This window comes from Sminthopsis crassicaudata, chromosome 2 (genome assembly GCF_048593235.1).
Source record: "Sminthopsis crassicaudata isolate SCR6 chromosome 2, ASM4859323v1, whole genome shotgun sequence".
NCBI lineage: Eukaryota > Metazoa > Chordata > Mammalia > Dasyuromorphia > Dasyuridae > Sminthopsis > Sminthopsis crassicaudata.
In genome coordinates, this window is record NC_133618.1 from 347,994,250 (window position 1) to 348,020,532 (window position 26,283).

The window sequence follows — 26,283 nt, forward strand, 5'->3', positions numbered from 1 at the left end:
GTAAAGTTAGAGATCCTGTGTGACTCTTGAATTTTACATTTTTCTGTTGTTTTCTTCTGGCAACTAATTTCCTAAAGCTGTGCCTTGAACTTAGCATCTCTTAGACATGTATATGTATACTATAAAGCTGTAGTTTCACAGCTGCTGCTATAACTTTAAAATAATCACTAGGTTCAGGGTTAAACCATATATTGGATGATTCAAAAGGGATAGAAGTAGAGTTCCAGTGACATTGGCCTCTTGGCTATTTCTCAAACATGACACTCTATCTCTCAACTCTAGGCATTTCTTTGGTTGTCCCCCATGCTTAGAATGTTCTCCCTATAACTGATGTCTGGTTAGTCTAGGGTTCCCTAGTTTTCTTCAAGTTTCTTTTAAAATCCTACCTTCTGGGGCAGCTAGGTGGCGCAGTGGATAGAGCACCAGCCTTGAATTCAGGAGGACCCAAGTTCAAATCTGGGTCTCACACTTAACACTTCATAGCTGTGTAACCCTGGGCAAGTCACTTAACCCCAGCCTCAGGGGGAAAAAAAAAATCCTATCTTCTACAGGAAGCCTTTTCCAGCCTCTAATTCCAGTGCCTTCTCTCTGATATTTCTTATTTATCTTGTGTATAATTTGTTTTCTCAAGGTCAGAGATTGTTTTTTATTTCTCTGTATCCCCAGTGCTTAGCACAATGATTGGCACTTAGGGAATTAATAAATGCTTATTGACTTATTAACTCAGGTCATGGTTTTTTACTTTTATTTAAAGAGATATTTCAGTATTCTATCTAGTTGCTAATTAAGAAGTATTTATTTACTCTTCCAGCCATTTCACCATCACCTGCCTTAGAAACAATGAATCAATCTTAAAGCTCTTAGTTAACCAACTGAGATGTTTTTAAAAACTTAAAAAAAAAAAAAGAAAGAAAATGAAATACTTAGAAATCAATAGTTTAGGTGTTTAGTTCAGTGCAAAGGATGCTAACCATTCTTTGATAATAATAAGCATTTAATGACTAAGATTCTCCTATTGTTCATTATTTTCTGGTTGTTAGATACAATTGAAGCACTATAGTGAGCACAGCTGGCCAACAATGTTTGTTGATAATGATTTTTTAAAAATACCTAATCAATATTCTTAATGCCATGAAGGAATAAAAATAGGTTCCCAAGAATCCAACCTATTCTCATAAAGTTAATCACTTTCTAATCCAATAAAACTTGTATCTCTGCTGCCCATTAGCATTTGTTAAATTAATTACTAATAATTTTGTCAAATTCTACAAAGCATCTCCTTTGTAATTTGGTTGTCATAGCATTAAAAGCACAAAACAATTTTGGGAGTATGTTGTAATTTTAGCCCAGCCAAGAATATTAAATATTGCTCCAGGTGATTAAGTTGTTCTTTATTTCTTTAAAAGGTACTTTGTCATTGAATATATACCAATCTTTTTTGTATGTATGATTTTATAGGCCTTTGGGCATAGTTTATGTCTTTTGATCATTTATCAATTGGGGAATGGATTATATATATATATTTATATACACACACACACACACACACATATATATAAATTTGATTCAATTCCCTTTAAGAATTTGAGCAATGGGGACTTCATCAGAGAAAATTGCTTCAAAACTCTTATTATAGTTACTATTACTAATTGTATTTCTCCCTGTTAATTCCTATTATTTCTTTCCTTTCACTGTGTCCCTCCTTAAAAGTGTTTTGCTTCTGATTATCCCCACCCCCAATGTGCCCTCCCTTCTTGAGGGTACTCCATTTTTCCTCCTCTCTTCTCAAATCCCCTTCTCCTCCTACTTTTCTGCAGGATAAGATAAAATTCTATACCTATATTGAGTATATATGTTATTTCATCTTTGAGCCATTTCTAATGGGATTAAGGTTTACTCACTCCCCTTCCCTCAACCCATCCACAGTAAAAGCTTTTTTTAATTTCATTTTATATGGCAGATAATTTACATCATTCTGCCTCTAACTTTCCCTTTCTCCCAGTATATTCCTCTCGTTTATTTTTTAGATATTATCCCTTCATATTCAACTCACACCTGTGTTCTCTGTCTATATATATATATATATATTCTTAGGGAGAAAGTTTTTATGATTTACTGTAAATAGATGTAAATAGATAATTTTTATTAAATTCTTTATGATTTCCTTTTCCTGAGTAACTCCTTTTGCTTCTCCTGAAACCTGTATTTGAAAATCAAAGTTTCTATTCAACTCAGATCTTTTCATCATGAATGCTTGAAATCTTCTATTTCATTGAATATCCACTTTTTCCTCTGAAGGATTATACTCAGTTTTGCTAGGTAAGTGATTCTTGGTTGTAAGGTTAACTTCATTAATCTCCAGAATATCATATTTCAAGCTCTCATGTCCTTTAATGTAAAAGCTGCTAAATCTTGTGTTATTCTGAGTATGGCTCTATTATAATTGAATTATTTCTTTCTGGATACAATGTTTTTTCCTTGATCTGGGAATTACAGAATTTGGCTTTAATATTCCTGGAAATTTTCATTTTAAGATCTCGTTCAGGAAGTAATTGGTGGATTTTAGAAAATACTTTTCATGGTATTTTTTAAAAAGGTCTTTCTGTAGGGTTTTTAAGCATAAAAGAATATTTCACTTTGTCAAAGGCTTTTTCTGCATCTACTAAAATAATCAAGTAGTTTTGTATATTTTTATTTTTAAGATGATTAGTCATGTTGATTTCCTGATGTTGAACTATCCTTGCATTCTTGCACTTGGTAATAATGAATTACTTCTTAGATAAATTGATATACTCTGTTTTGTTTTGTTTTTTTAATTTTGGGGATAATAATAGTATTGGCCTAGTTTTCCTTCTATGCTTTATTTTTCCCTGCTCTAAATTTTAGAACCATGGTGTTTTGTTAAGTGATTCAGTTGTGTCTGACTCTGTGCTTGTTCTGATGTTTTTTGGATGAGGTCTGACACCTTCAACAAGGAAGAAAAGAACATCAAGGTCAACTATCATCATATCATGATGTTAAAGTGTTAAATTTGAAAAAAGTACAAGACAAAACTTAAGTGGACAGAATTGGTGCTTGACTTTTTTGTTCACAGATAATCGTGCACTCAGTGCAGCCTCTAAAGCTGAGATTTAACAGAGTAAGGACTAAGCCTCTGTCATTTGTGTAGTTTAGGCCTGACAGAAAGAAAAACCAAGAAAACGAATGGTTCTCCACCAGCCAGTACTACACTATCCCAGTGTAAAAGCATTGGTTACAGCAAATGGAGAAATTTTAAATGTTGTGATTAAGTTAACTTTTACCTTGGCATTTTCCTTTTTAGTGATGTACACATAGATGATGAAGTTAATGCATGTATTGCCAGAGCTAACTCAACCTTTGGGAAGTTTTGAAAGTGTGGGGGAGAAGAGGTATTAGTTTGACTTTATTTGCTATTTCATTGATTTTCTGCCCTCTTCTTTTTAATCAAATTAGATAAGTGTATCAATTTTATTAACCTTTTCAGAGAACCGGCTTTTAGTTTCACTTAGCATTTCTATGTTTTTGTTTCTAACCTATATTTTTCCTCTGATTTTTAACATTTTTTCTTCTCTGCTTTTTAAAGATTTGTCTGTTGGCTTTTCAAAAAAATTTTTTTTTTACTTTATTAAAATACTGAATTTATTTCACATGTATACTTTGTCTCCCCACCCTTTCCATTTGTCTGACCACCACTACTACTATGCCCTATGATAACATTCCATACATACTTAAATGAAGCAAAGGGTGGAGTTCCATCTTTGAAAACTAAACAGGCATTTTGGACAACACATTCTTGGCAAAGTAATCTGGATGACATTTATCAGACACTGTAGGGAAAATTCTCACTCTGCATTATAAAAAGGACAGCCAGATATCAACTGTTACAGAAATAAGACGGAAAATTTTAACAAACTGTTCAAACTTATTTTCTTAAAGAGATTTCCTCCACTGCCAGAGATCTTGAATAGCCTCCTGATCAGACATCCGGAAGCAATTCTTTACATAGTTGATGAATTTGCCTTCCACTTTTGGGAGGGAACCACTCTTTTCAATGCTTGCCTGCATTTTAGCTTTAATATCCTCTAAAGAAGTGGGTCCTTTTGGAGTCTTGGGAGTCTTGTCTTGCTTTTTGAAGGATTCTTGACCTTTGGATTTTGGTGTGGACAGCTTTGAATCTTTTCCATTCTGGATTGACTTTTGTGCATTTTTTGCTGCACTATCACGAATAGATTTCTTCACTGGAGGGGTCTTTTCTTCACTTTCTTCATCTTCAAAGTCATCATCATCATCATCATCATCTTCTTCAGACAATTTGACCTTTTTCTGTGGAACCTTGCTAGCAACTCCAGGAGCAGATCTCTTGCCTGACATATTTAAGAGTTTCATGTCATCTTCCTCTTCATCATCTGATTCTGTGTCTTCCTCCAGTGCTACTAGGTGCTGGCCACTCACATGTACAGGCCCTGAACCACATTTCAACCGTAAAACTACTGGTGGTGTGATCTCAAAGCCGCCTTAGAGAAACTGTAGGCTGCACAGACATTTTCTTTTTTTTTTTTTCTGCCAACACTGTTTTATTAGCCATGAAATGATTTTTTTTTCATGAATTTTTTTTTTTTTATTCATTTTTCCAAATTATCCCCTCCCTCCCTCCACTCCCTCCCCCTGATGGCAGGTAATCCCATACATTTTTCATGTGTTACAATATAACCTAGATACAATATATGTGTGTAAATACCATTTTCTTGTTGCACATTATTAGCTTCCGAAGGTATAAGTAACCTGGGCAGACAGATATTAGTGCTAACAATTTACATTCACTTCCCAGTGTTCCTTCTCTGGGTGTAGCTATTTCTGTCCATCATTGATCAACTGGAAGTGAGTTGGATCTTCTTTATGTTGAAGATTTCCACTTCCATCAGAATACATCCTCATACAGTATTGTTGTTGAAGTGTATAGTGATCTTCTGGTTCTGCTCATTTCACTCAGCATCAGTTGATTTAAGTCTCTCCAAGCTTCTCTGTATTCCTCCTGCTGGTCATTTCTTACAGAGCAATAATATTCCATAACCTTCATATACCACAATTTACCCAACCATTCTCCAACTGATGGACATCCATTCAACTTCCAGTTTCTAGCTACAACAAAAAGGGCTGCCACAAACATTTTGGCACATACAGGTCCCTTTCCGCTCTTTAGTATTTCTTTGGGATATAATCCCAATAACAGCAATGCTGGGTCAAAGGGTATGCACAGTTTGACAACTTTTTGGGCATAATTCCTGATTGCTCTCCAGAATGGCTGGATTCTTTCACAACTCCACCAACAATGTATCAGTGTCCCAGTTTTCCCACATCCCCTCCAACATTCATCATTATTTGTTCCTGTCATTTTAGCCAATCTGACAGGTGCTGCACAGACATTTTCAAAGATGCCAGTGTTACTTTAATTGGATTGCCTTCATAGTTCAGTGCCTCTGCTTCAACAATATGCAATTCATCCTTTGCACCAGCCCCTAAACTCACAGTCCTCAACTGGTGCTCATTTTCATCATTATCTACCTTAAAATGATCATCTTTATCAGCTTTTAGTTCACAACCGAAGAGAAAATTCTGAGGCCGGAGGGGGCTCATATCCATTTCCATTGAGTCCTGCATTTGAGCAGCGATACTGAGGCGAGAAGAGCAGTGCGAAGAGTAAAGCGACGAAGCGGACAGAGAGATCTACTCTGGCTCCCGAGGGGCTCCGCTCTGGATGGAATCACACCCGAGGAAAGGACGCGGGCTCACTGCGCACACATATAGTCCCTCCAGCTTTTCAAATTTTTAAAATGCATATTCAGTTCATTAATCCTGTTTTCTATTTTCCCTCTATGTTTGTAAAGATGTGATTTTTCTTTGAAGACTACTTTAGCTGTATCTTAAAAAGTTTATATATTTTATCATTTTCATTTTTCACATTATTTCTATGATTTGTTCTTTGACTCACTCATTATTTAGGATTTCATTATTAAATCTTCACTTGACTCTGTTTTTTGTTTATGATCTTTAAGCCAAGGGCTGTTTCTTTGAAACATTGGTGCTCTTCCCTTTCTCGTTGAAACTTTCCTCCTTCCTGTTAGATATCACTTTTCCTATCACTTTTCCTTTGGGGTTATGATTATTAGTTCTTGCTTTTCTGTTTTTTTTTCCTGCTTATTTAATTCATCTTTTCATCTTTCACTTTCAGCCAAATAGAGTAAATCCCTTTCTTCATATCCTCTTCAATTATTATTTGTTCATTAATTTTTAAATTTTAATTTTTGCATCTATTTCCAGAATGGGTTTTCTCACTCTCTCCATTATCTATCTTCTCTTTCTAGAGATTCTCATTCTCATTCTCTGGCTTCTAACCCCTATAATTATGTAGTCTCTCTGTATTCTCCATGGAATAAAAGTTCTAACATTCCTTCTGTGCTCCCCCCGCCCTTGACTATTTCTGCCACTACAGAATTTGTCCTCATGGATTTCCCCTTTTCCTCTGTACCTCAGTTTCAGAACAAAGCCCATTCCTTCAGGTGACAGAAGACATTGGCCTATGGTAAGATATCCCATTCCATCCCTGATTTTGTAGCCCACCATTGACCTGTACCCTCTCCTTGGTAATCTTTTTCTCTATTTTTCTCAAAATCTTCCTGGGTCCATGCCCTCTTGCTCTCCTAGATGCCAAGAAATCCAACTCTCTTCTTCCTGAGATTGGACACATGTTCTAGTTACCAACTCTAGTTACCTAATTTAAGATCCCTCTCTCTCTCACAAAACATTTCTCTTCAGCCATAGGAACTTTCATCTGTGACACATCCCTCTCTAACCACCAAAGCAAGACTTTTCTTCCCCCTCCCCCTATTTTTAGTCCTTCTCTCTCACCTCTTTTTCCCCACTCCTCTGAAGGTTCTTCTTTTCTTAAAACCACCAGGGTCATCAACCCCTCATTGCTAATCCTTCTTTGGCTATGCACATCACACATTCCCCTCTGTTCCCTTGTTTCTTTCTTCCCCTTTCATTCACCCTTCCATTTGGCAATGTAGTTCCACAATAAAACACTAATTTACCTGTAGGCAGGGTTTCAACAGGTTCTGTCATAATGCTTCAGGCTCACCTCTTCACTGTTACCTCCACTTGACTTCCATCATTACACCTATTTTTTAAAGTTTATTACTGCTTTCACTCTATTGCTATTGTCCTTGTCTACTATATTTGTTTATTCCTCTTGTATTTCTGTTGCTTGAGTATTCAAGAAGCAAATAATCTCTTTAGTTATAATTTTTATAATATTGTTACTTTTTTGGTATTTTTTGGGGGGTGTATTGCAAGGGTTAAGTGGGGTTAAATGATTTGCCTAGGGTCACACAAGCTAGTAAGTGTTAAGTGTCTGAGTCGGGATTTGAACTCAGATCCTCCTGACTTCATCCATTACACATCTAACTACCTTCTAAGAATATTTCAAATGAGCATAAGGAAACAATCAGGAAAGGGAAATATAAAAGATTTAATAAGGTTAATCTGTTTACATTCCTACATGGGGAAGATGATACTTGTAATTCACAAGAACTTTCTCAATATTTGGGCACTTAGAACAGTTAGGAGTATATATACATAGACAACAAAGGTGTGAGTTGATTATGAAGGGATAATATCTTAAAAAATTAAATTAAATAATGAGAGAGGAATGTACTAGAAGAAAGGGAAAGGGAGAGAGGTAATGGTATAAATTATCTGCCATAAAAGAAGCAAGAAAAACATTACAGAAGTCAGTGAACCTTATTCTCATTAGAATTGGCTCAAAGAGAAATTAATATATACACTCAGTATGGGTTTGGAAATCTATCTTACCCTGCAGAAAGTAAGAGGGAAAGGAGTTCCAAGAAGGGGAGAGGGTGATAGATTAAAGGGAATATTGAGGAAGGGGGTAGCCAGAAGCAAAATACTTTTGAGGAGAGACAGTATGAAAGGAGAGAGAGAGAACAGAATAAATGGGGGGAGGGGAAAGAAGTTAGCAATAGTGATTGTGAAAAGGATTCTCTGATAACAGTCTCATTTCTCAAACATATAAGGAATTGAATCAAATTTATTAAAAAAAAAAAAAGAGCTATTTCCCAATTGATAAATGATCAAAAGATATGAATGGTTTTCAGATGAAATAACCAAGAAAATTACAGCCATAATTTTCAAATATTCTTAATTCACTATTGATTGGAAAAATACAAATTAAAATAATTCTGAGGTTCTATCTCATAATAATTAGGTTGTTTAATAGAACAGAAAAGGAAAATGACAAATGTTGGAGAGAATGTGGGGAAATTTTTTCAAATGCCTCAGCTGGATCCTGAGTTTCATTGTTCTTTAGAACATACTATTCCATTTATTATTTTAATATTGTTGAGCTACTATATTCTTCTTATTCTTTCTTCTCTGGGGTTTTCATGACACACTTTCTCTCCCCTCCTGACTATTCATTCTCATCCATGTCACATGTTTATCTGTGAATTTTCCTCAGTGTTCTAATCTATGTCTTCATCTTAGATGCAGATAGGTGGTTCATTAATTAGTGTCTGGGGTTTAAAATAAAGATAACCTTAGTTCAAATCTGGCCTAATATATTTGCTAGCTGTGTGACTCTAAATAAGTAATTTAACTTCTGTCTACCTCAGTTTCCTTAATTATAAAATGGAAATAATAGTACCTATCTTTTAAGGTTTTTGTGAGGATTAAATAAAATAATATTTATAAAACACATCACAATAGGTGTTTAATAAATGCTTTATCTTTCTTTTACACTCATAAGCTCCCCAAAGTTTAATTATCATCTCTATATAGATAACTCTCCTAGATCTATCTATCCCAGATCTTTTTTTCTGAGCTTCAGTCCCACATCAACAACTGCTTTTTGGATATTTTGTCTTCATAACCCTATATTACCTAAATTTCCAAATGTCTTTATTACATCTTTCCAGCCAACCAGATCTCAAATTTGCTATCAACTTCAATTCTTTACTCACACTCACCCCATATATGGAATCAGTCACCAAAGCTTGTTATTTCTACCTATAAAGTAACTTTCACATTCTTCCCATTCTCTTTACTCAAATGGTCACCACCCTAGTTTAGGTATCCATTCTATCTTATTTCAATAGCTTTCCCATTAATCTTTCAGTCTGGTTATGGCCCCAATGTAGCCATATTATACATACTTCATACCTTCTATGCTCCAGCCATTCAGGCTTAAAAAAAAATTTTTTTTCTTATATGTGTTCTATTTCTGTGCCTTTGGACTGGATTCTCTTCCCTCCATACTCCCCACATACCCTCACCTCAACCTCCTGAAATCTCTGGTTTTCTTAAAAAATCATCTCCATTAAAATGAATAGCTTCCCATCAATGGCTGAATAAGTTGTTTTATATGAAGGTAATGGAATATTATTATTCTATAAAAAATGATGAACAAGTTGATTTTAGAAAGACCTGGAAAGATTTACATGAACTGATACTGAGCAAAACAAGCAGAACCAGGAATACATTGTATAGAGTAACAGCAAGATTGTGTGATGATCAACTATGAAAGACTTGGTTCTTTTCTGTGGTTTAGTGACCCAAGGCAATCCCAATAATAAACTCTGGATAGAAAATGTCATCTGTATTCAGAAACAGAACTATGGAGTTTGAAGGTAAATCAACACATGTAGTGGGTCCTCTAGAAACACATGCTATGTTCACTTCTTTTTTCTGGTTTTTTTTTCTCTCTCATGGTTTTTCCCTTTTTTTTCCTTATTTTTCTCTCCCAACACAATTCATAGAGAAATGTACATTTAAAAAGTGAATATACATGTATAACTAGAAAAAAATAAAACAATACTTTTCTTTTTTAAAAGAATCAGTTCCATTGCCACCTCCTAGCTGCTGGTATCCTGACTAATCTTTCCCTTTTCTCTCGTGCCCCATATCACCTTGCATTTTCTATTAATTTATATTACTTGAAGAAGACTTTTCTTCTCAAATAAAATGTTAAGTTTCTTGTGGGCAGGGGTTGTTTCTCTTTTGTCTCTGTATCTCCAGTGTTTAGCACAGTGCACAATAGTGCAACACTTCCTGGCTCATTCTCATGAACTGGACCAGTAAATTGAAAGAAATGGAAAAGACTAACATGATTTGTCATTTACTGGAGGGAAAGAGAGATGAAGAGTGGCTGTAGTTTATTTTTTTATCACCAGGTGGCACTCCAACTCAATATCTTCTTTCTCCCATGAAATCCATACAAATTAGCCCCTGGACACTGCAATTCTTCAGGTAGGTTGTTAAGTTGGACTTCCAATCTGTTTCTCTTTAAAGTCAAATTCTCATGGCTAAAAGAGCTTGAGTCCATAGTTGACTTTTCTTTACTGTCAGATGTTCTTGCAGCTCCTTAAGGCCTTTGGTACATCTTTTCTTCTTTGTACCAGTATGTCTGAAGTGAGACTCTATGCTTCATTTAGGTCAGAATTCTCTGGAACTGACAGCTCCAGCATTTTCCATAGGAGGGCAAATAGATGTTGCATTGGATAGAGAACTGGGCCTGGAATTAGGCAAGTTCATTTTCTTGAATTCAAATCTGATCTCAGATACTTCCTTGCTCCTTGATGTGCGATCCTGGGCAAGTTACTTGATCTTGTTTGCTTCAGTTTCTTCCTCTGTAAAATGAGCTGGAGAAGGAAATGGAAAACTTTGCCAAGAAAAACTCAATTGAGTTGAAAATAACAACAGTTGGTGTTTATTGACTATTAAAGGAGTATTTCTTTCTGGTTGCAATACACTGTGACCGTTAAGGTCATGGAGGGAGGAAAGGAGAAATCACTTTCTCCATCAAGAAGTAAACAATTGGGTGGTTCTATGTCTTGTGGCTCCTGACTCAACTGCTCTGTCCTTTTGAGCTCTGGAACTGCTGGGGGTAGGCTCATTCAGCCCAACAATTGCTAGAGACTTTTGACTGAGAGAAAAATTCCTATTTTGTAAATGGATCCTTGGGTTTAAATACTTTGTTAGCACATCAATACTTGGTGATGACCAGTGGCCATACATTTCCCCTCCCCTACTCAAATACATATTACATTTAATTTCATTTTGCAATATTCTGCTCAATTTTCTAGTCTTTTAAGATTTTTTATCCTGATTTTATCTCATTTAATAAACATGCTTTCCATGCCTTCCATCTAACAAAAATATGAAATAGCACAAAGACAGATCATTTAAGCATTACAATGATACTTTCTACAAATTGACAAAATTTTAATTAGAACTTTGCTTTAGGTTGGTCTTTTAAAACAAAAGAGATGAGGAAAAAGAAGATCATAAAATCATAGATTACAGATGCTGACATCCTCCTTTAATGAGGAAAGTGAAGCTCACAGAAAGTTAAATAACTATACCCAAAGTCACATAGTTAAAAGGCACCAAAAGTAGGATTTGAACCAAAATCTCCTAATTTTTCATTAAAAGAAAAAAAAAAAAAAACAGAAGAAAACAATAGAAAACAATCAGTCTTTCTTGATTCTTACTGTTTTTTTCTCTGTACTCAGGAGATTGTGTTAGAATAATTTCTTTGATAAGGGTGAAGTGACTTAATTTCTGTGAGCCAGTTTCTGCCGACAAAAGGGAATTCCTAATTCTCAGGGTTTCATGAGGATCAGATGAGGTAATAATATATAGAAGACTGTAATATTATCTAAAAATATCTCAAAGTTTTTATTCTCCCCACATTTTAATAAGAAAAATATTTTATTGATATCTTTAGGTTTGTTTTTGGTTTCCCCTCCCGCCCCTGGCAGTTGGGGTTAAGTGACTTGCCCAGGACAGCTAGGAAGTCTTAAGTGTCTGAGACACATTTAAATTCAGCTCCTCCTGACTTCAGATAACTTTAGTTTTTATATTGTCTTCAATTCAGAATATAACCAGCTCCCATTCTATACAGCAAAGATTAAATCAAAGGATTAAAAAAGAAGGGGAAAATGCCATCCAGCAAATCCAACTAACACATCACTTGTGTTTGAAAGTGTAGGAAGGGGGCAGCTAGGTGGCGCAGTGGATAGAGCACCAGCCCTGAATTCAGGAGGACCCGAGTTCAATGTGAACTCAGACACTTAACACTTCCTAGCTGTGTGACCCTGGGCAAGTCACTTAATGCTAGCCTCAGGAAAAAAAAAGAAGAAAGTGTATGTAGTACTTCACACCTAACTTCACCAGCAGTGTTCTGTGTGTGCCTGAGTATGTGTACACACATATACATACATACACACACACACATATATATATATATGTATAAGTATATGTATATGTACATATACACACATATTCCATTTTTACAGCACATTTTCTTTAACGGGAGATGAGAATTGAGACTCTCCCTACTTCGTCATTGCAGGGAGTGCTTTCTTTGAGTGTGCCCACTTTGCATCTGGAGCACACGAGCTTAACTGCAGAAATCCTTCCCCGGACCCGAGGTGTTTACAGCCCACGAGTCAGAGAAAGAGGAAAAGGGGAAACGTAGTTTTCTAACTGGAGAGAAGAGGAAGAAGAGCAGCATATCTGGTTGCCAGGTGACAGTACCTGGTTGCTAGGTAACGGAGCGTGAGCTTTTCCAAACAAACTCATTTTTTAATTTGAAAGGCCCAGGAGGCCGAGAAGTCCCAATCGAGTTGTTAGTACGAGACTACAAGAAGAAAGAAGGTATCCGAGAGGGGTGAGGGATGAAAAGATTCCGGGAGGGGAACAGAGATATCAGGCAGTCTCTCCCATTCAGGCAGAGTGGAGCAGAAATGCATCTGAGAAAAGGAAGGGAACCAAGGTAGGGCGGGGTGGAGTGAACTGGGAAAAGGTCAGAGAATTTTAGTGGAAGAAATGAGGAAAACGGTATTGTGGGAACGGGCCAAAAATTGTGGGAAGAACGCATTGTGAGATTTTAAATTTTCTTTTCCCTCTACACTAACCCACAAATATATGGGTTTGTACAAACACTAAAACCTATTCTAGTAGCCCAGTATAAAGCACACACTTTAGGAATTGATAGCCAACCAGTGATTGTAGACAGTGGGGATGGGATGGATATCTTTTTTTTTTTTTGAGTCCCCATTTTGGCCTAAAAGGGAAAATAGACAACAGACACAGAAAGCAATTCAACTGAGTTTTTTTTTTTTCTTCACGAAAGAAATATGTAATGTGCAACTCATTTGAAATTAAAGATAGGGAACATATCAATATGTCTGCTAAATATGATGAAAATAGGCAGAACTATGATTTCATTGCTCTAAAGATTTCCCATTATGGAATCTTCACCCATCTAAAATGATGGAGAACTTGTCTTAGATGCATAATAATATAAGTAACTTGCCTCACCCATGATCAAATAACTGGTATGTGTCAGAAAAAAAGTCTTGCACCCAAATTTCCTTTCTCTGCGGCTTTCTTTAAAGGGCTTTTAAATCATGCTGCCACTCTCTTTTCAGTTAAAAAATAAAGATAAGTTGGGGTTGAGAGAAAGAAAAATGGAGAGTGATAGAGGACAGGGAAGATGAGGTCTCTGGCTGCTGCTTTTATTGCATCTTTAGATTTGGATGATGAATTAAGGAATCATTAATAATAATAAATAATTAATCTTTTTGACATGCTTCATAACTCCTCTTAAGAAATAACCTTATGGCTAGAGCCATAGATTTTGGAACAAACAAGAGATATTGGTTGTAGTTAATCATTTAGGTCAACCCTTTAATTTGCAGATGAAGAAACAAACCTAGAGAGGCAAGTTATTTTCCCAAAATTCATTGGTATTAAGTGGCAGAGTTGAGATTTGAATTAATTTCATCTGATTCAAAATCCAAGCTTGTTCTATTGAACCACACTATATCAAAGTTTGGCAGCTAGCCTCTCTGTTTTTATCTTAAGCTTATCGTGTTTTGTTTTTTAAATAAAGATTTATTTTCCCACAAAATACTAAATGTTTTGCTGGGTAATAAAGAAATGGCATAGTTTAAAAAACAAAAATTTGTTTGTAACCTTAGAGGCATGAGGCAATTTGGAAAATATTGTATAAAAACCCTTAAGATTTTAAAATTTGTCCCCCTTTTAAAAGCATAGGATAACATCTTCCATCATTGCTTGAAGGTTACATTTAGGATGACTATTTGCTCCACAGGAGGAGAAAGCGACTCAAGTCAGCCCTAGTGTCAGGAAAATGTTAGTAGTTCTCATTAATATATCTATGCAAACACAAGTTATATATCTACAGGATTGGGTGCAATATCTGTCCTGAGCTTCAGTCACGTCACTAAATACCTAATGAATATTTCAAACTGGGTGTCCCAGAAACATTTTAATCTCAAAATGTCCTAACCATTTTCTTTACTACCAAGCCACTCTTTCCTAAAATTTCATTATTTTATATCTAAAGATAGCATTATTCTTCTAATCTCCCAGGTTCATATATTTGGCATTGTCCCCACCTTGTTATTCTTCCTCACCCCTAGAGCTTGACCCAAGTATTTTTTTTTTAAGTGAAGATCTGATCACGTTGCTCTATTACTTAATAAATTCCAATGCCTCCCAATTGCTTCTATGATCAAATATAAACTACTCTGATTGGCTTTTAAAAGAATTTATAGCTTTGCTCCAAACTATTTTTCTAGCCTCATTATATGTGAATTCACTCATTCTATAGTCTTCCTATGCTACTTAACACTGAGGTACCACAGTGGATAGAGCACTAGGCCTGGAGTCAGAAAGATCTGAATTTAAATCCAGCCTTAGATTCTTGCTAGCTTGTGTGACTTTGGTCAGGTCATTTAATATGCCTCAGTTTCCACATCTGTAAAACAATAATAGCATCTATCTCCCAAGGTTGTTGTGAAGATGTAAAATGTTTAGGATAATGCTTGCCATAAATATATGCTATATTAATATGTTTTTGAAGAAGAAAAGGGAATATATAAAAGTGAAAAGTAACATGAACATGTTTAGAAGATAAATTTATTATTTTCTTTTCATTCTTAAATTGAATCTTATTAGTTTAGTGGAGAGAGATTTTAAGAAAACTTGCAGAAGTGCTTCAGCATTATCCTTCCTGAAAATTAATTCATTTTATTCCTTATTATAGATTTTTTTTATTCTAATAATCTTGGACAAATAAAGAATAGGTGGGGTAGATGCTCGCTGTTGGGAAGTCATTCAACTGCAAATTGAAATTTTGGGACCCTTGAATTTTAGGTGTATATCAAAAGAAACATAAGGGCAAGGAACACCCACTGAATTAATACTGCTTCTAGAGTCTGCCAAAGTCCTTGTGAAAGGTTCAATATTGAGGTACTTACATAATTATATGATGAAAACACTTTACATTTATCAGAATACAAATATGTGCTTCAAAGAAAATTAGAAATTCTACCTTAATATGCTTTACATACATAAAAATGTTTTTAAGAGCTATTTTTGCTTATTTTACAGGCCATGTATAACAAAATGTCTAGGGTGCCAAGGCATTTTGGACTAAGCTATGATGAAGAATTGAAGATGCTGAAGGAACTTGAGAAGGTTCGAAAACAAACTAGGGAAGATTTCCTTAAATTCAAGCTGGTGCAGAAATCTAAAGCAAAGCAGAGTCTGCTACCCTTTTCAGTTCTATCAAGAGGTTTTAATAATTACTCTTCCCAGAGTTCAGAAAGTTCATACCCCGCAATCGCTAAAGATAAGCTTGTTACACCTGAACAAAGTCATGATCTCAAAAAGAAGATTCAAGGAAATAAACTACCCTTCAAAGAGAGCAGAAAGATAACATCACTTGCTAATAGACCTGGACGCCAGACGTTTTGTCTCAAAGAATTTTATTTGAAAAATACTGTTAATATTTATCAGCGTTCGAAGGAAAAACCAGTGATTGCCTCATTAGCAGGCACTTCTAAACAAGCAATTTTATTTAAGCAGCCAGCTCCTCCTCACAAGTCTAGATACCGACGAGTTATTCTTCGGAGAAGGTCGCCAATCCTTGACTTCCCTTGTGCTTCGAGAAAAAGCACCAGAAAAAGTGAACCACCTTCTCTCCCAGAATCATATCGTACTGAAGAAATCATAAGTAAGGAACCTATGACAAGTGAGCAAGAGGCTGAAAAGATATCTCTGAGAAAAAAAAGATGGGTGGGACCTCGTAAAGAAGGTATTTCTTACAGTTTTCTGACTGAGAAGAAAAGGAAACAAAGTCTCATCTCTAGCGTTGTAGTAGACGTCCAAATGCAAGAGGAGCCGGAGATAGAAGTTTTGACAATAGAAAAGGAGGAACCCCAAGAAGAAGAGCCCGAAAAAAAAATACCCTCAACGCCTGTGTCAATGAAAGACGTCCCAAGGTCTATTGAGGAAATAATTGTTTCCCTTCAATCTGAACGCCAGTCGGCAGTGGACAAGATGATCAAAGATCTCATAGAGAGTGTCCTTGGCCAAAACTACGACATTAAAATGGAAGTAAGTGAATCAGAAGAATTATAGTTTCTATTGGATAAATATTACCACAGGGCAAACTGCATTTTTCTTTTCAGAGCCAACAGTGTAATATTACTGAAGTTAGGCTAGACACCAAAAAGTCACATGCAACTCTTACATCTCAGGGTGCATGCATAGTTTTTCCAAAGTGAAATAATTTTTAGAAGTTTGGTATCTGAACCCAAACAATATAATATCATTTATAGCCTTTTCACCCAACCGTTTCACTTTTTGAAAGGGTGTATGGTTTTATTGGGACTTCTGCAATTTAAGGTGAGGCAGCTTAAATTTGTCACTTATATTCCTCATGTGCCTCTTGCAAATCCCTAGAATGTAGCTAAAATTTAGTTTTAATCTTGGTGATTAAAGGGAATCCCACATACCTATACATAGTGGCAATCTTAAAAAGTCTTTGAATTTTAAAGTTCTTCAATTTTAAAGTCAAATTTAAAGTCTTAAATTTAAAGTCAATTTTAAAGTTAGTAATTTTGAGAACGTATTTTGAAATTAGGAGGAAATAAGCTTATTTCGTTGTTGTTCAGTCATTTCAGTCATGTCCTCTGTTACCTCATTTGAGATTTTCTTGATAAATACACAGGAATGCTTTGCCATTTCCTTTTCCAGGCCATTTTACAGATGAGGAAACTGAGGCAAAGAGCATTACCTAATGTCATATGGCTGGGAAGTGTCTGAGATCAGATTTGAATTTAGGAAAATGAGTCTTCTTGACTCCAAACTTGCACATACCTATCCACTGTACTGCCTAGCCCACAAATTAGCTGATTAACATTCTTTTTGATATGTAGAATTTATAAATTCTGTAGTGCACAGTGAGTTGGGATTGATGGATAGGACAACAGCTGGACAGGATTTGGAGGCGAGGCACAGGCTACCAAACTGTCCTCTTTTCAGAATTTCACTTTCTTTATTGCAGATCTCCATTAGAAACTAGCTGCAACAGAAATTCACAACTTCCTAGCCCCCTAAAAAGTACCAAAGGGCAGTTGCCATCATTTAAGAAATTTAAGAACTGAGTTCATTGTCCTATGTCCTTATTAACCATTGTTGATTGGATTTACTTTGAGATGGGGGGGTGGGGAAAGTAGAGTGGAAATTATAATGGTTAGGAGGAAGGATATGTGGATTGGGATCCCTGTTGTAGCTCTTACAAGCTATATGACCTTGGGCAAGGTATTTACTATCTTTGACAATTAATTTTTTCATTTGTAAAATGGAGAAAATACTTAACTTCCTCACAGGGTTGTTGCGAATAGAGGGCTTTGTCAACACAAAAGACCATATAAATTTAGTTAATTGTTATTGATATTATGGTGATTTTTAGAATCTAATTCTTAGGGCATAGCAATCATCAGTTTAGTAATTTGGATGAAGTATTAAATCTGATTAAAAATTTATTTCTTTCATAAGAAATAATTATGATAAAACAATTTTTAATATATTTTTAAATGAAAGGTTTTTTCTTTCAGATTGGAATAAAGTTATGTATTATCTAAAACTATATTCGTCTTTCTCAGTTGGGGAAGGGGGGGAGTTTCTCACGGGGCCCTCCCTATACCTAAGAAATCAGCCAGTAAGGAACTCACTTCATCAGTGGAAATAGATGGGTACTTTATAGTTTTTATCAAGTTTACTGGGGCCCTGATGTCAGAGAACAAGGGCTCATATTCACAACCATGAACTTCCACTACAATGTGTTTTGAAAAAACAATTGTTAAGTCAAAGGTTCTGCTATCCTGTACTAAATGTAATCATGAGTGGTTGGCTTTTAAGGAGAGAATGGCAGGGCAGAATTTCTTGATTTTCTAACATTGACTAGGGAAGTTATCCCCTCTCTATTTCCTCCTTGACATTTCACTGATGAGCTAATATTATTTACTGATTTAAATCTTATATACTTACTCTTTGTATTTTTAACATGAGTTTAATCTCCTGAAAAGAATAAACAGTTTTTCACTGTATTCTGAGCAATTGCTAAATAAAACTTTAATTTTAACAAAGATCTCTCCAAATTGTGTTGGAGAAATTTTGTGTCTTCACATGGATAAAGAGCTTGCCTCTAGGAGAGTTATGATAATATGGAATGGAAATGCTTTAGAAGAGACTATGAAATATGGATGGACATTGTTTCAATTGTCTAACCATATGCTAACTTAAAGAGGAGGCTGAAGCATTCAAAAAGGCCATATAACTCCAGTTCCTCATGGAAGTCATTTAGTGACTTTTTTATTTTTATTCATAACTTTTAACTTATAACTCATTACATAATGACTCCATGGGTTAGCCCTTTTTCCACTAAGCTTACATTGCTTCTCACTTTTTGTCATTATTAAACAGAATTAATGATCTACTTAGCACAAATTGACCAAATTATTGCCAATTAGTGTAGCCCCATATTATGGATAATCTTGGTTATGTCATCTAGCATTTGTTTGTAGGATTTTAGAAGTAAGAATTCATTTATGAATTTTAAAATAAATATTATGTAACTTGAATTTGAGGAGTATGATTATTTCCTTTTTGTGACATTCAATTCATTAGTCAAACATGATAATCAGATTAAATATTGATTTGTCATAAACAGATGTAGAATTAATTTTAATTGTGAAAAGGTTTTTTTTTTTAATTTTGGTTTTGTTTCTATGTATGGCACATAGCCATAAACAGCCTAAAGCTGTATAATGATTAGTCTTGGATGGTAACAATAAATATATCTAAGGATTGGCAAGGATAGCTAGATGGAACAGTAGACAGGGGCCTGGAGTCAAGCAGATTCATCTTCCTGAGTTCGAGTCAAATTCAAATCCAGCCTCAAAAACTTACTAATGATGTAACTCTTGATAAGCCATGTAACACTACTTTCCTCAGTTCCTCATCTATAAAATGACTTGGAGAAGGACATGGCAAAACACTCCAATGTTTTTGCCAAGAGAACCACAAATGTGGCCACAATGGAATCAACTCTGCCGTGACTCAACAACAACAAGGATTGGGGGATAACTGGTAAAGCCAGATTTTGAAAACCAGACAATTAAAATTCTCTCTATTAAGTTTCCTACCAAATAAAAATAACTGAATGAAATGAAATGTACGATATTTAGTTGAGTAAGATATATGACTTTGATTTTTGAATATTTCTTTGTACTTGGCCAAATTTTCTCATCCCAGTACTAAGTGAAATTTCTTATCTTCATTCTATCTTAGGTTTAGATGATTTGCAATGCCCTTGCTTTTCCCAGATTAGTGAATATTTAACATGAATTGTTATACTTGCTAATCTTGTTTTTAGTTAGGTGACCCTGAATTCTTTGTAGTGATGGTAATGATAAGGATGAATAAGTTATATATGGTTTCACATAAAATTTGTAATGTCTTTTATCTCATGAGCCTTAGTAAACTTTGGGTTTTTCCTATAATATTTGAAGAAATAATTATCTTATGAATGAATTCAATATTGTTAAAATGGTCATTTACCCAGTAGATGTTCCGAATATAATCTTTGATAGTTTTCTGACATGGAAAAATTTCTGGCTGGAATAAAATTCTTCTGGCAGTAATGGGATTTATTTTTCTATTATAATCAATGATCAGAAGAGGACTTGTAAGTTTTTTTTCCTATCACCTTGGAGGCCAAAACTCAGGCTATGAGAAGCGTGCAGATTGGACTAAAGTACCTTTATTTGGGGTAGAAAGGAGACCCTCTGATGTTCTGTGCTGTCCAGTGTAACTCAGAATTCCTAAGCATAAGTTGTCAATTAGCCATAATCTCCATAGCACTGGGGCTACAAGCATATGTCACCACTTTTGACTAGTTTACTTAGAAATTGATGGCTGTTTAGTAGACTAAAAGACTATATATACATGTTCAGTTTTGGTAAGGTAGAGTCATATATATATATATATATATATATATATATATATATGACTCTACCTTACCAAAACTGAACATGTCCAGAAGTATTGAGTTAATGCTCTCAAGTTATCCTGATGGTGGCAACATATAATATCCTAGACTTCTGGATTCTGACCAAGGTTGTACTTCTTTAAGTAATTTGTTCTCAAAATTTCTACCCTGGAAAAGAGGGATCTTGGTGGGAAAACTATATATAGATGAATAATTATTACAGAGTACTTTGACAATCATAGAAGCTCTATGGCTTCTGGTGTGGGTATATATGTGAATGCTGTATGAAGTGAGCTGACATCACTGGAATATTATTCATATTTTTCCTATCTGTCCAGATTAAAAAAAAAAAACAGAAAAATTTTATATAGCTGTGTCCAGATTAGTGAAAATATTAAATCCTGTGGTCATTTTATTCAAATTCCAATTACATATTTTCACTGGGCTGGAACCAATGATCATGTTTTACACAATCATAACTATTTGAACAGTACAAATTCAAATGCATAAGACTACTTTAGAGATTTATTTTTCATATCATTTGGGACCAACATAAGTTTGAAAAACTTGCTGTTTATACTTTCTGAGAATGTAATCTCAGTTGATAATATTGATCTTTGAATAAATTTTGGGGCACTAAATCTGTTTTGTGTCCATTCTAACATTTTCTCTGCTTTCAAATAATTCAAGTCTTCATGTTATGCCTTCAGGAAAACTATATGTTCAGAATTATATGTTTGGGCCAGAACCAAATGCTTCTTTGTATCATGCATTGGAACTGTTAAGAGTCTGGCACAACACTGTTTTGTATGACTCCAATTTCTACAATTCTAACAATACTATCTTGGGAATGAAGTTCTTTGAGAGTTAAAATGCTTGAGTTTTGTTATTTTGTATACTTTCATGTTGTTGTTCCTGTCAATAGTCACCTAAGGACAGCTAAAGAGAATTCATTCAATTTAATAAAGTCCATAGTCATTAATGGCCCATTCTCTGGTATAAGTCCTAGACTCTTAGCTGCATTTTTACGTAATAAAAGCCTGGGTTCTCTTAAGTGTCACAAATTATCTGCCCTGCTTCTGTACATGTTACCATAACTTTGAACTTCGGTCTATGTATGGGTCCTTTTCAAGTCTACTTGACCAAATCTAATAAGATGAAACTGAATGGGAATAGGGGTATATATAAAGTTTTATTTTGGGGCTTTAAAAAAAAAGCATGAGGGTGGGGAGGGGAAGGACAGAGCCAAGATGTAAGAGTAGAGATATCTTTATCTGAGCTCCTTCTGGTGTCCCTCAGATCAACACCAGATCATGCCTCTGAACTGCTTTTGGAGTGACAGAAACTGTAAATATTTGGAGTGTAGCAAATTTCCAGCAGAAATTTTGGAAGAACTTAATAAAATGTCTGTTTCAATCAGGTCCTGGGGAGGCGGCCAAGCACAGGCGCAGCACAGAGACCCAGAGCACTAGGGAATCTACCAGGGGGCTCTTAGCCAAAATACAGCAGTGTTAGTTACTCTGTCTTGGTTATGAGCCAGTTACAATTGGCAGATTAGTTGTAAGACATCCAATGCAAATACAAAAAGCAAATATTGAGCCTCTGGACCCCCAAATAATCTGGAATTTGGCCACATTCACCTAGCACAGGCCCAGAGCAGCCTAAAACCACTGTTGCCTATAGAGGAAGCTTAGGACAATCTCCTTTTTGCCCTAAGACTCAATCTCAACCTATTTAAAAAAAAAAAGAGCAAAAAATGACTATAGATAGCTTTTTTATTTTTAAACCTCAAAACATGAGAATCCTAAAGGCAAATCATCTTCAGATGAAGCCCCAAAGGGTGATATATAAGTTGGTCCCCTTCTTACAAGACTCTATTGGAAGAATTCAAAAAGGATTTTAAAAGAGAGTTAGACAAGAAAATTGGATTTACACACACATATTGTATCTAGGTTATACAAAACCAAAAAACTGAAAAAAAATAAATAAATTATTTCATTGGAAAAACTGATCTGGAAAATAGATGTAGGAAGACAATCTAAGAATTATTGTACATCCTGAAAACCATGCTGTAAAAAAGAGCCTAGACATCATCTTTCAGAAAATTATCAAAGAAAATTGATCTGATGTGTTGGAGTTTAGCTCCAGTGAAAACTAAATGTGTGGATACCTGAGGCCAGGTAGAGATTGTGCTTTTGCAGTCCTCATTTATTAATTTGAAATGCCCACCTTAAATATAAAGTTATTAGTTACCTTCAGTTAAAATTATCCCTCCAGGGTTAATGCACATTCCATATTTTGAAATTTCAGTATCCACTCCAACCATCAATATCAGGCTACTTAACACAGAATTGTAAATAGCCTAGTTGTGAGGCCCATCAACATCAACAGAATTGTAAATAACTGCAGTGTTTTATCAGTACCAAGCTACTTGTTGAAAAAGAGTAATAAATAGCAGAAATTATCATATAATGCATTTAATTCATTGTTGAGAGGTAAATAGTGTACTTAAAAAAACCTTGTTTCTTTGCATGCATTCTCCATCAAGATTATCCTGATTTTTACCCTACAATTATTAGGAAGATGGTGAGACAAAAATTTGAATAGTTTTGCTCTCTGGACCCATTCAATCCTGGCCCTCTACGCTGAAGTCCTAGAACCAAAGGATAAAGTAGCCATTGAAAGAATTCATCGATCACCTCCTAAAAGAGACCACAAAATGAAACCTCCAAGGAACATCAAAACTACATTTCAGAATTATCAGATCAAGGAGAAAATATTGCAAGCAGCCACAAACAATTCAAATATTGAGGAACCACAATCAGGATTATCCAGGACCTGGCAGCTTCCATTTTAAAGTACTGAAAGACCTGGAATCTCATATTCTAAAAGGCAAAAGAAATTTGGATTGAAACCAAGAATCAACTATCCAGCAAAATTAAGTGTTATCTTTCAGGGTAAAAATGTTATCTTTCAGGGACATTCAATGAAACAAGTGAATTTCATTCATTTCTTATGAAAAAACTAGAGCTGAACAGAAAATTTTATCTTCAAATATAGGACTCAAGGGAAGCATAAAAAGGTAAAAAGGGAAGAAAAAAACTTTCTTCTAAAACTTAAAAAATTTATATCCCTACAGAGAAAGATGATATTTTTAGTGATCTGTATCTCTGTTATCGGTATACTTATACTTAGGACTCAGGTATAATTTTATTTTATTGTGATGATATAAAGAAACTAAAAGAGGAAAGGGATTATCCTGGAAAAAAAGGAAAGTGGGGTAAATTACATCTCATGGAGAGGTAAAAAAAAAAAAAAAAAAAAAACAAACCTATTACAATTAAGGGAAAAAAGGAAGGGGGATGAGCATTGTTTGAATCTTAGTCTCATCAGATTTGGCTCAGAGAGAATATCAGACATTTTTAGCTTCATATAGAAAGTTTGTATCAAATTGCTATTCTCAAAAATGAAAAGTGAGAACTTAATACCAATGAAGAGGAAATTAGAACAATAATTAGAAGTTATTTTGTCCAAATATATGTCAATAAATCTGATAATCCAAGTGAAATAGAGGAATATTTACAAAAATATATAGATTTCCAGATTAACAGAAGAGGAGATTTACATGAACTGATGTTATATTAAATGAGCATAAGAATCAGATCATTTTGCCTGTCAGCAGCAGCAGCAGCAGCAGCAGCAATATACAATGATCAATTCTGATGGACATAGCTCTCTTCAACAATGAGATGATTCAGGCCAGTTCCAATGATCTTGTGATGAAAAGAACCATTTGTATCCAGACAAAGGAGTGTGGGAACTGTTTGCTTGCATTTTGTTTTCTTTCTCACTTTTTTCCTTTTTGATCTCATTTTTCTTGTGCAGTATTATATTTGTGGAAATATATATATATATATATATATATATATATATATATATATATATATATATATATGTTAAATATGTACAATTCATATACATATACATGAATTGTACATATTTAACATATATTGGATCCTTGCCATCTAGGGGAGGGGATGAGTAGAAGGGAGGAAAAATATTTGGAACACAAGGTTTTGCAAGGGTGAATATTGGGAATTATCCATGTATATATTTTGAAAATAAAAAGCTTTAATTTAAAAAATACTGAAATACTAGTTGTGAAAGACATGATTAAATAACAAATCATCAGAAAAAAAGATTTTTTTTTTAGTGATAAATTCAATCTAAGCTCATAACTTAAAAACATAGTAAGAATACTGATGCAATATTAGACTGCATTGATTCATAGTTTCTGGAACTAGGGAATTTATAGTCTTACTAAACCCTAGCCCTTGTATCTTGAATATTGTTTGCAGTTATGGTTTTGCCAAATTTTCAGAAGGATGTAATTAGATTGAGAGTTTCCCAAGGACAGTAGTAAAATGTTAAGTCTAAACTAGCTCCCTGGAGATCTCAGGATCAGCCAGAGTCAGGATAAGTAAAAGACCTTGGTCTTTAGGGAGGAAGAAGTTAAAGAAGCAAGCAAATTGCCAGGAGTTCTGCCAAAGTTTTCTTCTTGATTCTGGAGTCCAGAATCTCCACCTTTTTCCTCCTCATCCTGCCTCCAAGTGAGTTTCTGGCCTCTGTCATCCCACCTTCTAATCCTTGCCTACAATTATCTTAACCCCAAATGTTGAGCCAGCACCAGTGAGAAGGGCCATTTTCCCAAACATATGCTAATCGTCATTGTCAAATAAGTAATTAGCCTTAAGTGCTCAGTTGTCTGATTCAAGTGCACTTTTTCATAGTTTCAGCCCTTTACAGTAAGAGGTCTCAAGTCAAATGTCATATGAGGATTACTTGAGAGAATTAGGGATGTATAAGCTGGAGAAACTGAGACAAGATAGAGCTCAGAGATTTTTTAATATTTGAGAAGGAGAGATTGTCTGGGGCCAAACAGGATCCATGTTGTTCCCAGCAGACTAAACTGGATTCAAGTATCAAAGCATTCAGTAATAAGTGAAGAATTCCAAGAATTCTTTATAGGGCTCCAGCAATCAGGAGAGAGAAAGGCAGAGGAGGGAGGATAGAGTACTAGTGAGTGAACCATAATTTGGTTCTGACAGATTGGGAATGAGGACCATAAAATCTTGTTAATTTTAGGAGGACCTAGGAGCCAGGATGTCTGAAATAGATCTCCCTCTTATCTGAAATTAAACATTTACAGTTTATGATCTTAGAATAGCCAGCCCTAAGTTATATCAGTCCTAATAGTCAGAGGAGTTACAACCAGGGGGATTGAGGCAGAACAATTCAGGTAAACTGAAGTAGAACAATTTAGGTAAACTGAAGTAGAACAATTTAGGGAAACTGAGGCAGAATAATTTAGGGAAACTGAGGCAGAACAATTAAAGGAAACTGTGGCATAACAATGTTTAGCTTTAAAAGGATGGGAGAGGTGGAGAGGCATAATAGTTGTTTTCAAGTATTTTAAGGGAAGGATTATACTTAATCTGTTTGGACCCAGAAAACAGAACTAGAAATAATGGGTAGCAGTTACTAAAAAAGGTCAATTTAAATTGGTGTTAGGATAAATTTCTTAACAATGAAAACTATCTAAAAGTACCACAGTATGCTTTGAGAGGCAGTAGGTAGCTCTTTTCTATTTGTAGGCTATTTGTAGGATAGCTTGAAGATGCTTATTCACATATGGATTGAATTCGAATGAACTTTGAGATTCCTTAAAACTTTAAGATTCTGTGTAATTTAATAGTAAAAGTCACTGATGACACCTAATTAAGATACCTCTTGTTGAGTTGTGAGAAATCCCC

The 26,283-nt window shown here is 35.0% G+C and overlaps 2 protein-coding genes across 2 annotated transcripts in view; one reads left to right on the forward strand and one right to left on the reverse strand.

Moving 5' to 3' along the window:
* The window catches only part of TTC6 (tetratricopeptide repeat domain 6), a 334,483-nt gene that overhangs the window by 47,706 nt on the left and 260,494 nt on the right, over positions 1–26,283 (forward strand). Inside the window, exon 2 of the mRNA XM_074290707.1 lies at positions 15,523–16,530. Coding sequence (XP_074146808.1) covers positions 15,526–16,530 — 1,005 coding nt within the window. The 5' untranslated portion in view covers positions 15,523–15,525. The remainder of the gene's footprint in view (positions 1–15,522; positions 16,531–26,283) is intronic.
* LOC141556505 (nucleophosmin-like) lies at positions 3,631–5,724 on the reverse strand. Its single transcript, XM_074290704.1, is given in 2 exon segments — positions 3,631–4,552; positions 5,429–5,724. Coding segments are annotated over 2 exon segments (852 nt in total). The 5' UTR covers positions 5,680–5,724; the 3' UTR covers positions 3,631–3,951.